General features: G+C 47.2%; 1 protein-coding gene across 1 annotated transcript in view; it reads left to right on the forward strand.

Moving 5' to 3' along the window:
* Positions 1-13,964, forward strand: part of FAM207A (family with sequence similarity 207 member A) — a 39,370-nt gene extending 25,406 nt beyond the window's left edge. Inside the window, 4 exon segments of the mRNA XM_030952770.1 lie at positions 6,470-6,538; positions 9,564-9,717; positions 11,925-11,993; positions 13,352-13,964. Coding sequence (XP_030808630.1) covers positions 6,470-6,538; positions 9,564-9,717; positions 11,925-11,993; positions 13,352-13,478 — 419 coding nt within the window. The 3' untranslated portion in view covers positions 13,479-13,964.
* The last annotated feature ends 948 nt before the right edge of the window (positions 13,965-14,912 follow it).

Genomic DNA, 14,912 nt, shown 5'->3' on the forward strand with positions numbered 1-14,912 from the left:
AGGACTGTGTCTAGTCAGGTTTTTAATATTCTCCATGGGTGGAGATCTGGGGGCTCCATAACCTCCTGACAGTTTAAAGAATCATAAAAAGTATGCCAAAAACTGTGTACTCCTTGTCTCTTGTCACTGGGCACCATTGAGAGTAGTCTGTCTCCCTCCTCTTCTTCCTTTCCACCAGGTATTATGCACATTTATAGGATTTCCTTTGAGGCCTCTTTTCCAGCTTTTCCTCAAGTAAAAGACACTCCAGTTCCTTAATCATTTTAGTGGCTCTTACCTGGATTAACTCCCCCAAGTGTGTGTCTCCCTTGTCCTGGGGTGCATAGGAGGTGACCCATCACTCCAGATGTGGCATCCCACATCCAGATGTGGGGCAGAGGCACTAGAGATGCTGTCAGACCTGCGGGAGCAGGGAAGCAGGTATAGTGGCTGTAATCCCAAGGAAGGTCACGTGTTGCTTCTCTGCAAAACTTCTGCCAAGGCTGGGTGCTGCACCTTTGGGAAGGCTGCTCTTTGGGGCAGTGAGGATTGCCTGTGCTCCCAGGGAAGCTTTCCTGCAAGAGTCTGATCTTGAGGAATAGATATCCTTTTATATATATATATATATGTATGTATTCCTACATCTTCCCTACGTCTGAATTGCAGCAGAGGAAGCTGCTTTAACTGGATGGCAATGCTTAATGCCCCTGTACAAGCTCACCAACTTCTGTTCTTCAGGAATATCTTGAGCCAGTTGCTGTTGTTTCCTCTGGGTGAGGGTCCAGGCTTCCCTGGTGCTGCCTGAAGCAGCATTTGGCCTCAGCTCCACTGTCTGCACTTACTTCTTGGACATGTTTCTCTTGGGCTTATATATGGGGTGGTGGAAGCAAAGAAAACATGGTTGATTCTCCTCTCTTGTTGGGGCTGGGGCTGTGAAGTTGCTCTCAGAAGCCTCTGGTGGGGTTTCTCTGCTCACAGTGTTCAGGCAGGATGTTGGAATGGTCAGGTTTCTTGGCTTACTGTGGAAAATCTTCTGCAGACCTACAGGTCCCTGTACCAGCTTGACTGCAAGAAGGCTTTGCCATTCATACAATCATAGAATGGTTAAGGTTAGGAAAGCTCTCTGAGTCCCACCATTCCCCCTGCACTGCCAGGTGTGCCCCTAAGCCATGTCCCCAAGTGTCACATCCACACCTTTTGAATGCTTCCAGGGCTGGTGCACTGATGCTGTAGCCTCTGCTGTTCTTGTGGCTGAGTGACCTTTTGTAAGGCTGGAAGCTGCAGCAGAGCTTGCTGAGAGCTGCTGGGCGTAAAATTAAATTCACTGTGATCACAGGTATTTAAGTTGTTTATGGGGCTGCACGGGGAGCAAATATATGCCAGTGATAGCAAGGAAAAAGTCAACTTTCCTGCCATACCATTCCTTGACAAATGAGAATATTTGCACTGTGTGATTTATGGTACTTTTGGAGAACTCTTTTGTTGGAAGAAATGCACGCAGCCTTGTTGCATGTGCATGGAAAGGGGTGTGTGGGGGGGTTAAAATGTCTTCTCTTGTAAGCAGACTCATTCTCCCAAAACTGAAAAGCCCTATTTCTTGAAGGGGATCACACCTGGTCTTGGAAAGTCCCAGGGCACCTGTCTGTGGGTGAGCCTTTCTGCATTTGTTTTGTGGACTTTGAAGTGTTCCATGTCAAGGAGTACTGAGACCTGTCCTTTTATTTTCCTTCCTTTCTTCTTTTTTTTTTTTCCCATGGCAGGGGTTTGTGATGAGTTAGTCTTTAAGGTCCCCTCTAGCCCAAACCATTCTATGATTTCTTTGATTCCCTGAGCCTGAAATAGCAATAACAAGCTCCTGTCTTAGACTCTGCAATCCTTGGCTCAGAAACCCGGGTTCCCTGTGGCATTTCAGCCTTGGTTATAAAAATAACCTTCAGCTGCACAAGTGGCTTTAGGAGCAGTGACACACTGGGCCACCTTGAGCATCCTCTGTGTGCCTGTCTGTGACTGGGGCAGCCTCTCTTCTATGGGGGGCTGCTGAGAACATGCAGGGGGGAAGGATGGACCTAAAATGGACAAAGCCTTGGGCAGAGGAGGGAGGAGAAGGAGGTGCTTTTACCTTGTGGAAGGGGCTGAGTGTGCCAGCAGCACTTTATACACTGTGCGTAAGGACAGCCTTTGTCTCTGAGGTCGCCTTTCACAGCCTGCTGTGCACATTGTGACTTCCCAGTCATCTCCTGAGGGCATGTGCTCCCCCCTCGAATGGAACATCACTTGTGTGCCCCTGTGAGCTGAGGCTGAGCTGGGCTGCCCTGGGAGGCCTTGTGCCCGTGCTGGGGCTGCTTGGAGCCTGGGGATGTTTACCAGGCCTGACAGAGCCATGACCTTGCTGTGAGGACACGAGCTGCACTGCTGCTCTGGGCTTCCAGTGGGAAGCCAGGCTTGGAAGTAGGCTGTGCTTCAGATGACCAGGGGGTCTGAAGGGCCAGAGAAGGGAGATCCCACTTTTTGTAGGATACCTTTGTTGTAGATAAGTAATGTGATAGTTGGCTCTCACAATTAAGAGATAGATATTATATAGATGTATAGTGATGTTATTACAATATGTCATTCCATAGTCCTCTTTCCTTCCCCCCCCCCTTGTAATAGCCTTGGCAGTCAAGACATTTAGAGGAGGTTGGCTTGTCCCCAGGAGGTAACATAACAACACCTGACCTCCAATCAAGATGTAAAAAGTAATCTCCACCAGTGGATGGCAGGGAAAGAGTAGATTGACAAAGCTTTCAGAGGAGCTAAAGATATAAAAGGCAGAGCATCTATTTTGTAGAGGAGCCATGTGGCTGGTAGTCATGGGGGTGGGGGGGGAGCTCCCAGTACTGCGATTTTTCCTTATTCAGTCCTTTGTTGTAATTAAGTTTTAAAAGTGAGGGTCCTTTCTCACACCTTCCGCATCGGGGCAGGAAGAGTGCGCACATGCTGGTGTAATTATTAAGTGTGAACAAAAATCATGTAGCTTGTTTTAGATCATGAAAAGCAAATGCTGTATCCATGGAGAAAGCTGCCCTGGCCCAGCAGGAGCTGGCACCTTTTCCTCCAGCACTGGTTCCCAAACCTGCTCAGGGTGCAGCAGGGATTGGACTGGGCAAAACCCAAATGTGTTTTCTGTGCCCCATACGTACAGGTACAAGCTGTCCTTGGGGGCTTCCCTAACAGCAAGAGGACAAAGAGTTTGGATACAGCCCCCTGCCTCTGTCCTTGCCACCCCCAAGCCTTGGTCACATTAGTGACCCTTGTGCATCGATGCTTTTGGGAGCAGTGGAGGTCCCGGATTGGGAGCTGTTGGTGGGATGAGGGCAGGGAGCTGTGGAGCATCCTCTCTGCCAGAGGACATCTTGGCTGGCTTTTTGCCTGGCTCGTGTTGTCCCTCGGCTCTGTTCCTAGAGGAATAAGAACACCTCAGGAGTCGTGCAGTGACAGCTGCCAGGTCACAGCACTGTTGCATGTGCCCCAGGAGACTGTTCTTACCATTTCCCAGGCTCTTTATTGGACAAGAACAGTGCACAATTTACAAGTGACACTTTGTAATTTAAGAAAACAACCCCAAACCACACCCAATATTCTGCTTTTGGATGTAGTCTGACTTCCTTCATTAAGTCATCCCACAGCTGTAGGCATATGCTCGTTCTTGCTGTTACACAACTGAGGCTAAAATTAAAACATCTGTTGTTATTTAACTTCAGTTTGCCAAAATACTATGTTTTGAGCATCAACAGCTTTACTGTTATGTATCATTGGAATTTTGGAATATTAATTAATGTTACATGTTGTTTTTTAATGTCTCATAGCCCAGGAGGAGCTTTGCAAATGCCTGGTGCTGAAGGACCCTCCTCTGTCCATGTGGCATTGCACAGGTTTATTGAATATTTCTGGGAATGGCCAAATGCTCCAAGTAATGGAGTTTCCTGGAACTGTCAAACCCTCTTGGCTGCAGGGCCAAAATTAAATAGTGGGATCTTGGGGCAGGGAAGCCTGTAGTGTTACAGCTTTAACTCACTCCAGCTTCTTTCTGAATGCCTAGAAAGGATAAAATGGGGATTTCTAAGGTAGGATTTATAGATATATTTAGTCTAAGGAGTTATTTATGAAAAATAGTCACGCATATATATATATATTCTATTTTTATTTTTAGTCTAAGTCCTTTACCAAAAAGCCCTCAAGATTTCTGAAATTAAGGAAGCCATCCTTAAAAATCTGCTTCTCTGTCACGAAAGCAGCATCCTGAGGATTGCCAGGAGTGGTACCAAATGCTTGATGTAGGTGGCAAAAAGCTATTGTGGTTTTTTTTAAGCTGTTTGTATCTGGCATGTCTTGTACTGCACAGATCAGAGGAAAGAAAGAAGAAAGCATGTTCTTGCTAAAACAAATAATTGTCAAGTTTACAGTATGGAAATTATCCTTAGCTAATGTGATGGGGTTTGCTCACCTTTCCCTTTGCTAATGTGATGGGGTTTGCTCACCTTTCCTTCATTCATAGGGTTTCAAAGGCAAGTGTTGTTAAATTACCTGTGGAATGGGCTGGAGAGGGGGATTCAAACCCTTCTGATTTCACAGGAAAATAATTAAAATGGAGCTGTGGTTTGGCTTGATCTCAGAGGTGCTTGCAAGCTAAATAAAAACAAAAGGCTACCTTGGGGACAGTCTGTGCTGTTAATTAACTAGCTAAATTCTGCCTTCACTGTCCTCCAGTGGCTTTCCAGCGGTTTTGGCACTCGACGTCACAACTGGAAGCTGCCAAACACAACATTGCACCTTCAAGCAGCTGAACAGCCTTCTGAGGACAGGCTGGGATATGGAAATTGGAGTGTCTAGGGAGCCAAGTGATGGAAAAGGGCAGGAACTGGCTGCTGGCAGAGGAGGGATGCAGCTCCTTTCCCTCAGGCACCCTCTGGTTATCTGTGGCTTCCTTCCCCCCACCCTGGCCAGCAGCAAGGTTGGGTTCCTGCCAGGAAAACAGCTTTTGTGTTTCCTTAAATATTCCACTAGTGTTTTGGGGAAAAAAATACCAACCCAGACCTGAATTGCTGTTATTACTAGAGTTGGCCAGCTGGCTGAATTGGGCCTTTTTATTTTCATTAACAAATGCTGCCAGGCGATGTTTTTCCAGTGAAGTCATGAGTGTGTTTCCAGATGAGGGGCAGATCTTCCCAGCATTGCCATGGCTGAAATTTGGGCATGCTGGAGCAGCTGTGGTGTCCTGTGCAGGCAGCCTTCTGGAGATCATTGGGATGGGATAATAATTCTGATAATAATAATAATAATAATAATATGTATGTGATAATTGACTATAATTCATCCTTTTTTCCCCTGAAACCACAGAAATGTGGGGTGATGGGGGTAGACATAACTCAGAGTTGGTTATTGGATCATGCAATTTATTCTTTCAGCATCTGCTTTGATACCACAACAAATGTGGTTTTAGTAAGTGCTTTTTGGGAATTTATTTTTCTGGGAAATGAGGCTGTGGAAGCTCCAGCTTCATTCTCCCTGTCTTAGAAACTCAAAACATGGTGGTGATTTTTGGTTTTATGGGAAGGTCGCCTTAGCCCCAGCAGGTTTGTTCTGTTGTTAAGAAATTATTAAAGGATGCTTTTGTTTAAATCATCCTAAAGGATCTGTAGCTTCAGAGAAGTTATCCTCAGTGAGTTTTTTTCATAATTGTATTGAATTCCTTTCTTCTCTTTCTTTTGGGGGAAAAAAAGAAGTACTGGTTCTTCCCCAGATTTAAGAATAAGCTAAAGTGAATGGTGTGATCTTTAGGGAGCATGTTACTCTATTGGAATTCTGGTATTTTCAGCACATTTCAGGAGAAAAGTTGGCTAAGGTCAATTTTGGTTTAAACACATGAGATAAGATATAATTTTATAGCACTTGCAACAGATCTCCAGTAAAAGTATTTGTGATGGTATTTTACTTTATATTGGATATCAGTGCTCAACAGCTGCTTTCCAAATACTGAATTTGGTAAATAGTAGGTACTAGTCTATTTTACAGGCTGCTAGTGACCAGCTGCTCCTTAGGGCTGCCCTGGATATATTTCAGAAATTTCTCCTTGTGAGGGTGGAACAGGTTGCCCAGGGGAGCTGTGGCTGCCCCTATCCCTGGAAGTGTTCAAGACCAGGTTAGATGGGGCTTGGAACAAGCTCTTCTGGGGCCCACAGCAGGGAGGTTTGAAATGGGAAGAGTTTTGAGGTCCTTTCCAATCCATACCATTCTGTGATCCTATGCTGATTATCCGATCTGCTTATTTGTTTCTTGTTTTTTAACTCACAGCAAGGCAGGTTTGATATGTTTGGCTAAAAGTTGGGGTGCAGGGTAGCCTCTGGATCTGCCTGCGGCCTGCCTGCTGTGCCAGCAAGTTCAAAAGCATTAAGGGTTGAACAGAATCTGTTGTGCAGGAGCCAGGCTCCATCTCATGTCTCTTCTCTTCTAGGTTTGGAAGAAAAACCAGTACTTTCTAAAAAAGAGAAGATGAAGCTGAGGAAGGAAAGATGGCTGCAGAGTGAGTATTCCTGTGACATGGTATCACAGAGCATAGTTCTGATGGATCTCTGTACTCTGGGTTTGGGTGACAGAATGCTTCTCAGAAACCTTCATCCCTCCCCAGCACTGGCATAAAAGGTCCAGGTATTATTTCTCAGTGTTTAGCACCAAGACTTAGTCATTGCCCCAGTTCTGCTTTTGATGTTTTACCATGTGTAATATATGTGGCTGCATAAACCCTTTGTTTATCCAGAAGGGCACTTTGCCCATGGAAGTTTAGCATATTTTTCTATCTTTTAAAACTCTGGTACAGATGTGAGTAGCTGTCTGGTGGAGCTCCTCCTCACCCAGGAGCCAGAGGGATGGCAGGACAGGTTGGAGCTGAGCTCCATGCTGCCACCAGCTAATCCCAGACCTCTGTGGTGAGACCCTGCAGTGGTTCTCCTGCCCCCTCGGTAGGGGACAGCTCTGGACACTGCTGGCTGTGTAACTGCTCTTTCCCACATGCTACAGGTCAGTGAACCCACTTAGCAGACAGTCTGGCCTGTCTCAAGGCAGTGAAATATGAGCCAAACAAGCCCAGCCCATGGCAGAAATGCTTCTCTTTTCCTATTTTTGCTCTGAGTGTCTTAGCACAGTAGGGGACTATGCAGTGGTACCCAGTGTTGCAGAGGGGGTTCCTTTTGTCACCTGAAGCTGTTCTTGGGACAGGCTTTCCTCCTAACACCTTCTTGCCCCAACAGAGTTGCACACAGACTATTTTTGGGGCAAGGGCATGTGGTTTTCTGCTACACCAAATGATCTCTGTGCCTGAGCTCTGAGCCCAAGTTCATTAACCTTTGATTTCAGCAGCTGCACTGAAGGTGTGTCTGGCTCTTCTTAGATGAAAAGGTATGAATTTAACACACATGAGTGTGAAGCAGACCTCCTCCCAAACAACCGGCCAACAGCTGCTGAGTGCCTGGACATCTTGCTTGGACACAGAACACAGATGGCTGTGCTAGTCAAGTTCAGCTGCTTTGGAAAAGCCCAGGAGCAGGATCCCTTCATGGTCTTAATCCAGCCCTCTTGATGCCTTTGTAGCATCAGTCTTTCCCAAGATCATGTGTGCTATTTTGGCCCTGCTGTGGCCTCTTTCTCTTGGCTCTGAAATTACTAAGATGAGGGAATACAAGTGAAATGCAGAGACTTTGCTCTGGGGAGAACACCAAGACAGTAAACTCCAGGCTAAATTACCTGCCTTAGGAGATATTTGATGTTAGAAGTGCTTTACAGGCACAGAAGTACCTAAAAACTCTGCCAGTTCTTGTGGAGAAAGAGCTTTTTGTCCCCCAAAAGAGAAGCCAGCTTGGACTGCTGAAGTTATCACTACATCTCTGTTTTCCTAAATCTGAGTTTGTTGTTTCTTCTTGTCCCAGGGCTGCTTTTGTGACACTGGATGCCAAGACCCTGGGAACCAAAGATCAGCCAGTAGTGCAAATGCAAAACTTTCTTCCATTCCAATAAGTATAGCAGAGACTAGAGAGGGGAAAAAACTTATGTAATGCTTCAGACACTAGAAGTATGCACATTTAAAAATACATATATTGCATGGCTCCTCAGATGAACAAGACTTCATAGGAAAAGAATTTGGGATGTTTGCGCAGAATCAGGTGTCTGAAAATTTTCAGCACATACTGTTTATGAAAGCACTGAAGTAGTCAGCTTCATAAAGCCAGACCAAAAAAAGAAGTAATGCAGAACAGAAAGCTGTGTTCTTGGCAGGGATTGCTGTGAGGAGAAGTGTTTCCAATCCTGATTTGTCACAAACATCCATGTGCAGCAGAGCTGCAGTTCATGAAAAACTATTGCTCTTCTACTCAGCTGAGTTGGAGAAGAAGCAAGGCAAAGGTATTAAAGGAGCAGCCCCTGAATTTGAGTTCTGCTTCCTTGACTGTGGGAGCAGGATTAGACCCAGGATTGTGGTCTGTAAGTGGGACTGGCTGCTCTTGTGCTCCCACCAAAAATACTTCTGGCTTCTGTGACCATGCTGCCTTGGGAGCTGTTGGCCTCCCTGTGTCACCAGCTCAGCCCCATGGCTTCTGGCACACTGTCACATCCACACAAGCAGTTTGTAGCTCAGCACTGAGGCTCATGCTTGCAGTTGTTCAAGGGACTTGTGGGTGAGGTGGGGCATCTTGGAGTTCAGCTGGAGGCCTGTAGCAGTGCTGGGTTTTTGTGGGCTGTCCTAAAGGACATTTTCTGCTGGTGCTCACGCTGGAAACTGCTGGTTTTGGGAAGCATGAGCAGCTGTGGGACTTAGTGCTTTATCAGGGAGCCTTAAGGACTGAGGCAGAAGCCTGTGGCTTTTAATGTTCACCTCTTAAGACAAAGAAGGAGACAAATGTAACATTTGTGGAGCTTTCTGTGTCCATACCCTTGCCTGAGCTGCTGCTGGGGGACAGGGAAACGTGGTCGTGAGAAAAGCCATGTGCATCTGCCACTTGGTGCAGTGCTTTTCCAAGGGTCCAGTTTATCCAGCATCTGACTGCTTGCACTCCTCAATGAGTCATTGAGGTGGAGCCTTGACTCTCTTCAAACTAAGTAAACAACTGACATTAGTCCGTCTTTCCTGCCTGTGCTAGGAGACTGTTGTTTGGTCCCAACAGCAACAGAGAGGGGGCTGTGCCTGTTTAAGGGCAGATTTGGAGTTGACTGTATTTGTGTTGTCTCTTCCCCTCTTGTTTCCCAGTTCCATGCAAGATCAGTGTGTTTTCTGCCACACCAGGACTCCTGTGCAGTTTTGCTGTGAGCAATGAACAGGGATGGAAACAGACAAAATCTGGGAATTTCACTTCCCATTGCAGTGTCAGAAGGGATGTATATAGTTACAACCAGATCCATCAATGGAGGGCATGACCCAGCTGCATTTTGTTCATTTTTTCTCTGGTTTAAATCACTTCTGGCCTGTTGTAAATGGTAAAACAACTTATGAATTTCTTAGCTCAAGGGTTATCTCCTGCAGGTGTTTCCCCTTCTTGCAGTAATGCCTTTTTCTGACACAGAAATAGAAAGTGTGAAGATGGCCAAGCAAAAGCAAAAAGCTGAAGCGAAGCGGAAAGCAACACCTGTGGTGGGAGACATGCAGCCCTTGATGGAAGCCCTGCCTGAGCTCTCTTACCTGACCACAGGTGGCAGGGCAAGGAAGCCTCTCAAAAGGTATGTGCCATTTGGAGATGGGCTGTGTATTTCCCTACTTCCTGCAGGGTGAAGGGGCCTTCAGCTCAGCTTGTAGCTGCAGGCCACGGTCAGGAGAACAGGGTCTCATTGGCAACTCTATTTGAACCATTTTCATGCTTTACTTGGCACAAGAAAAAAAGATGAAATGTGTCTTCTGAGCCCACAGCTGGGAGAGGAACCATATTGCTTGGATGAGGCTTGTGAGACAGGCTGAGAGCATCCAGATGTCCTGGGAGCTGCAGGAGTGGCACGTAGGTGTCCACGTTGTAATGCTGCTGAGCTCACCTGATAACCTCATCTTGTGGTGTTGCAGCCTGACATTCCATCCTTCCAGGACTTTATCCTGAGGCACTTCAAGCCTTTGAGCAGTGCCCTTTGTGCTGTGGCCAGAATCTTTGTATTGTAGTGTGACTTTGGCCAAGAGCATGGCTGAGTTGGCTGTTCCCTGTGCGCTGTCAGCTCTCTCTCTCCCTATCCCAGACCTTTGCCAAAAGCCTGTCCTTTTAGAAGCCCAAGCTGGCACAGTGGAGGTGGGAATTTGACATGGGGTGATGTCACCTATACTGCCTGTGACCTGCTAACCCCAAACCAGCCCCCCTTGGTACTGGCATGGAGGAGCTACAGGCTCTTCTTCCCCTTGCTGGCTTCTGGCTTCCCAAATGTCTGTAGAGGAGTGTTTGAAATAATCAGAGGAGGCCTTTATAGGATTTGAATCATTACAGAAAGGAAGGGTAATACTCTGGTGATTTGTCAGCAGTATTAATAAAAGATTAGATTCTCCAGGAATTTGATCTCCTGCAGGGTAAAAGCGCATTACAGGGAGGTTTTTATTCTGCTTTATAATGAATGAAGGCAATGAAGTGTAATGAAGCTGAGCTGCTAACAGGGTCCAAGTGAACAGGCAGCATGCTGGTGATTTTGAGGGGAAATCCAGCAGGAAATGTACCCCAGGATAAGTTTCCTTTAGGCTTTGCCACCCTCTGCAGAGCTGCTCACCTCTGAAGGGACTGACTTGGTGGCACACACAGATTTGGCAAGCCTTGCTCTGGTGACCAAGGGCTGCCATCCTGCTTGAGGAAGGATTTTCCTGAGCTTCTGTGAGCATTCCAGGCAAACTAGGACCAGAAGTTGTTCCTGTGCTGAGCTGTTAGAAATGAGGGAGAGGAGAGGAAAATGAGCACGAACCGATTGAATTAGAGTTGGGTGATGGAAATGAGTGACGTGAAGGAATGTGAGGCAAGGGGAGTAAGAAGAAAGGAAGAATGGGGTGAAAAAAGGCAATGTATATTCTTCCCCTTGGCCTGTGTGCTGGGCCACTGCTTCAGGGTGAATTGGGGAGAACCCCAAAGAGGCAGAGCCTTTTTCCAGCCTCTTTCTTCTGTTAACTTTTGTATCTGTGTAATCCTAAAAAATGGAAATTTCTTCTCCTTTCCTTAATGTCCAGTTCTACCAGCAGCTCCTGTTGTGCACCACAAGTCCCAAAGGCAATCTCTGTGCTTCCTGTGTGTCCCTTGCTGGGGCTTAGTGCTGGCTTTGTGGTAAATCTCTGCTGCTGCTTGGAATCGGGTGTCACGAGGGATGGTATTACACCTCTGGTCCCCCTGGACTTTGCCCAGGAATAAGGAATGCATGGAGAGGTGGCAGATCTGTATCTGCTGCTGTGCCTCTTCTGCACACAGTGCACCATCCTGCATTATAGCATATAGCAGGGCTGGCAGCTCCCTGTTCTTGCTGAGCATCCCTTGTGCTCCCAGAGTGGCTATGGAGGCTGGAGCTCTGCAGTGTCAGCAGGAGGGAACATGAGCTGTGCAGAGGTGACACGTGGGGTGGGGAGGGGAGGTTCCATGGAATCTTTGCTCTAAGCAACAGCATGAGTTTGACCTGGAGGTCAGTGATAAGCAGAAAGGGATGTGGGCATGGACAGCTAATGACCAGTGCTGGCTCTGAGAAATCTGGTTTTCCTGTAATGCCTCCGGCTCTCTCAGCCTCAGGTGGAAGGAGTTTGCATTTCCCTGCAATGCCTGGCTATGGAAATAATTGCCCTTCAGGAGAATTTCCATGCAGGACAATTAATTACCTGTTCTTTCTGGAAAGGCAGATGCAGAATCCCTGCACTCTTTCCATCTACACAGCCCTTGCTAAATTAATGCTCTAACACTCACTTGTTTTGTTTCTTCTCTCCATAGCCACATAAAAGCAAAGGCACAACCAGCAGACTTCTGTCTGATGAAACAAGCTCAGAAACACCAGCTCCTGTAAGTACCCATTTGTCAGTGCCCAGTTCCTGTGAGCCTCACAGAATGGTTGAGACTGGAAGGGATCCGTGGGGGTCACCTAGTCCAACCCTTGTGCTCAAGCAGGGTCACCTAGAACTGGTTGCTCAAGACCAAGTCCACATGGCTTTTGAATATCAACAAGGATGGAGAACTTAAGTCCCAGTAACTCCTGGACTTAGTCTGGCAACTCCTTATTCCCTATCTGTTGGATGGTTTATACTGCCATCAAGAACTTTGTTTTGCCTCAGCACAGCTCTCCTGGGGCTAGGCTCTGTGATCTGGCAGTGTTTGCTTTCTTGTGTCCTGGGTTTCTGTCAGTTTTGAGCATTCAGCTTCAAACTGAGGCTGAACAGTCAGGCTGCAGATGCAGCACTGCTCTCCATGAATACCTTCTCTGTCAGAAACAGTCCAGTGCTGGTGCTGGGATGCCTTTCTTGCTCATTTCTGCCTTGCTTTGCTTTTGGTGGCCTGGCAAATCTCTGCTTCTTGGGAGGCAAAAAGTTTGGAGGAATGTCTTGAGGTTTCTTTCCCAAGGTATTAGTTTGGATGAGAGGTTCCCTGAGCCTCACCTTAATACCCCAAGCCAAGCTTCAGGAGCATTGGCTCCTCTCTCTGTTTCTCTGGCAGGAGCCTTGAAGGAGAGGGAAGTAGCTGAGCACTACCAAGTGTTTGTCTGGCGAGGCTGTGGAGAGCCTGGCAGTCTGAGGGAGATGAGGATGCTGTAGTGGATGTGGCTGTGTGAAAACTCACAGGGTTTTTTTTTATACTCCTGCTCTGTTCTTGTCCCTCCCTGCTTGCTTGCTTTTTGAGACGAGGCCGTTTCCCCAGGAAGCAGCTGTGACCAGGCATGCAGAGGTAATTCTGTCACGCTCTTCCCATGGTGTCCAGCTAGTGGTGCATGTAGGATTACCAAGGCTCAATGTTCAGCAATAAAGAGAGTCAGTAGAGGGGCTCTCTAAAGAGAATTTGGTGTTGTGCTGGTGCAATCTGAAGTCATTTTCATTGCTGGTGATTGACCAGATCCACAGTCTCTTGTTTCTGGTTTACTAGGGAAAAGCTCTAAAAAAAACCATTCCCAAGTGATGCTGGACACTGTCATGATTGTTTGTGTCTTTGTGGCATGAGATCAAAGTCCCTGGCTCCCATGAAGCTGGCAGCAATTCGAGCTTTGCCCTTAGCTAAATTAGGTTTATTCTTGCCCTGTCTTTCTCTGAGATTTACACTCAGGATCACTCTGTCTCAGCAGAAATCTGCTACTTCATGAGTTGGTCCTTATCTGCTCAGTTCCTTTCACATGAGGCACTTAGAGAACTGGTGTGTTATTTTTCTTTCCTCAGAGAGGAGGAAGTGGCTCGGTTTCAAGAGGTTATCAGCGATCCCCAGTACAGAGCCAACCCCCTCCTGGCCATCAGCAAGCACCTCTCCGAGAGGCTGGGGCAGGGGGAAGCAGGGGAACCCCTTTAGAGCTCCAGCTGGGCCCAGACATGCACAGGCTGCAGAGGAGCACTTCCCTGGCACGACATCCCAGCCTCTTGGGTCCTTGGAAGCAGTTCAGCAGATAATGAAAACCAAGAGCCTTGCTTTCTGTCTGCAGGAATAATGCAGCTCTCTCCTGACAGGGGCAGCTGCTCCTTTACAGGCAGGCTGCACTGAGCAGGGTGTTCTGAGAGATTCTTGGGCAGGCATTCATCTCCCTGCAAAGTGTTTTGGTACATTTGCTCTTCTTGTGAGCAGGTATGGTTTCTGAAATTGTGCCAAACGGCCATGTATTTGTTTTCTGTCATTCCCCCTCTCTCCCTGACAACTTTGAGAAGAGGTTCTTGCTTGCTCTGTTCAGGACCCCAAGCCCTGGAGCCCAGGAGGCTTTTGGAGTTTGTCATGACCAGTGCTGCTGTTCATAGAGATTGTTTTCTGTGAGAAATTTAGCTTTGGAATAAACACACTTTGATACAGCACTGAGTTTGTCTGGCTCTTGTTTTGGTAAATAGGAATTGAAATATGAGTTTCTTTCTCTGGAAAAATGACTTAAAATAATTGTTGTTTCCATGTGTACGGTGAATCAGGAGACTGCTACAAGCGATGACAAATGATTGCAGATCGTGTCTAACTCAGGGACTTGCCTTCCTCCTGCCCTGGAGGGGCTTCCTGTGAGTGATGCTCATCCCTTTTGGCCTTTGTGCCTTGTTTAGCCAGCCCTGTAGGAAGCATCCCAAAACATGTCCAGCCTGCAGGCTGTGAACTTCAGCCAGTCGTTTTTGGGATTGGGAACCTCTGGAGCGGGCTTTTCCTTTACCAAACACTAATGTTCACAAAACCCCATTGAATTTTCGTGGGGCACAACTGAAGGCAGGGCCATTCTCTATTAGAGATGATCCTGGTTTGACACCCAAAAATACCAGTGCTGTCTTTTGAACCATAAAAAAAAAGTTTACTGATGCGTCTTAACCTTGGGAAAGGAGCCTGCTGCAGTTGAATCTGACCCCAGTTAGTGCCTGAAACCAGTTTCACTGGAGGTGGCTGGCACCTTGATCATACTTGGCTTGCCTCAGTAGTAATGCTGCTGTGTTCTGTCTCCAGGCTGGCACTGTTGAACAAAGGCTTTGTCTGGTGCCTCTTGGCTCTGGCAGTGCAGACGCTGTCGCTGACTCTGCCTGTTAGAGAAATGCCACTCCTCTTCCCACAGGGCCTGGCAGGAGCTTCCTGCTGGCAGAGGCCACGGAGAGAGAGATGCTGACTCTGTCCCATCCTCTGTTCTGTTGCTCTCAGGCTGGCCAGCCCCAGGTGCAGCCATTCTTGTGCAGAAAGGGAGATGAAGAAGGCCAAGACATCCAAGAATGGAGATTGTTCAGCCTGGACAAGACACAGCTTGGGGGACACTGAGCCCCCCAGTGTCTACAG

Source organism: Camarhynchus parvulus, chromosome 7 (assembly GCF_901933205.1).
Source record: "Camarhynchus parvulus chromosome 7, STF_HiC, whole genome shotgun sequence".
Lineage (NCBI taxonomy): Eukaryota > Metazoa > Chordata > Aves > Passeriformes > Thraupidae > Camarhynchus > Camarhynchus parvulus.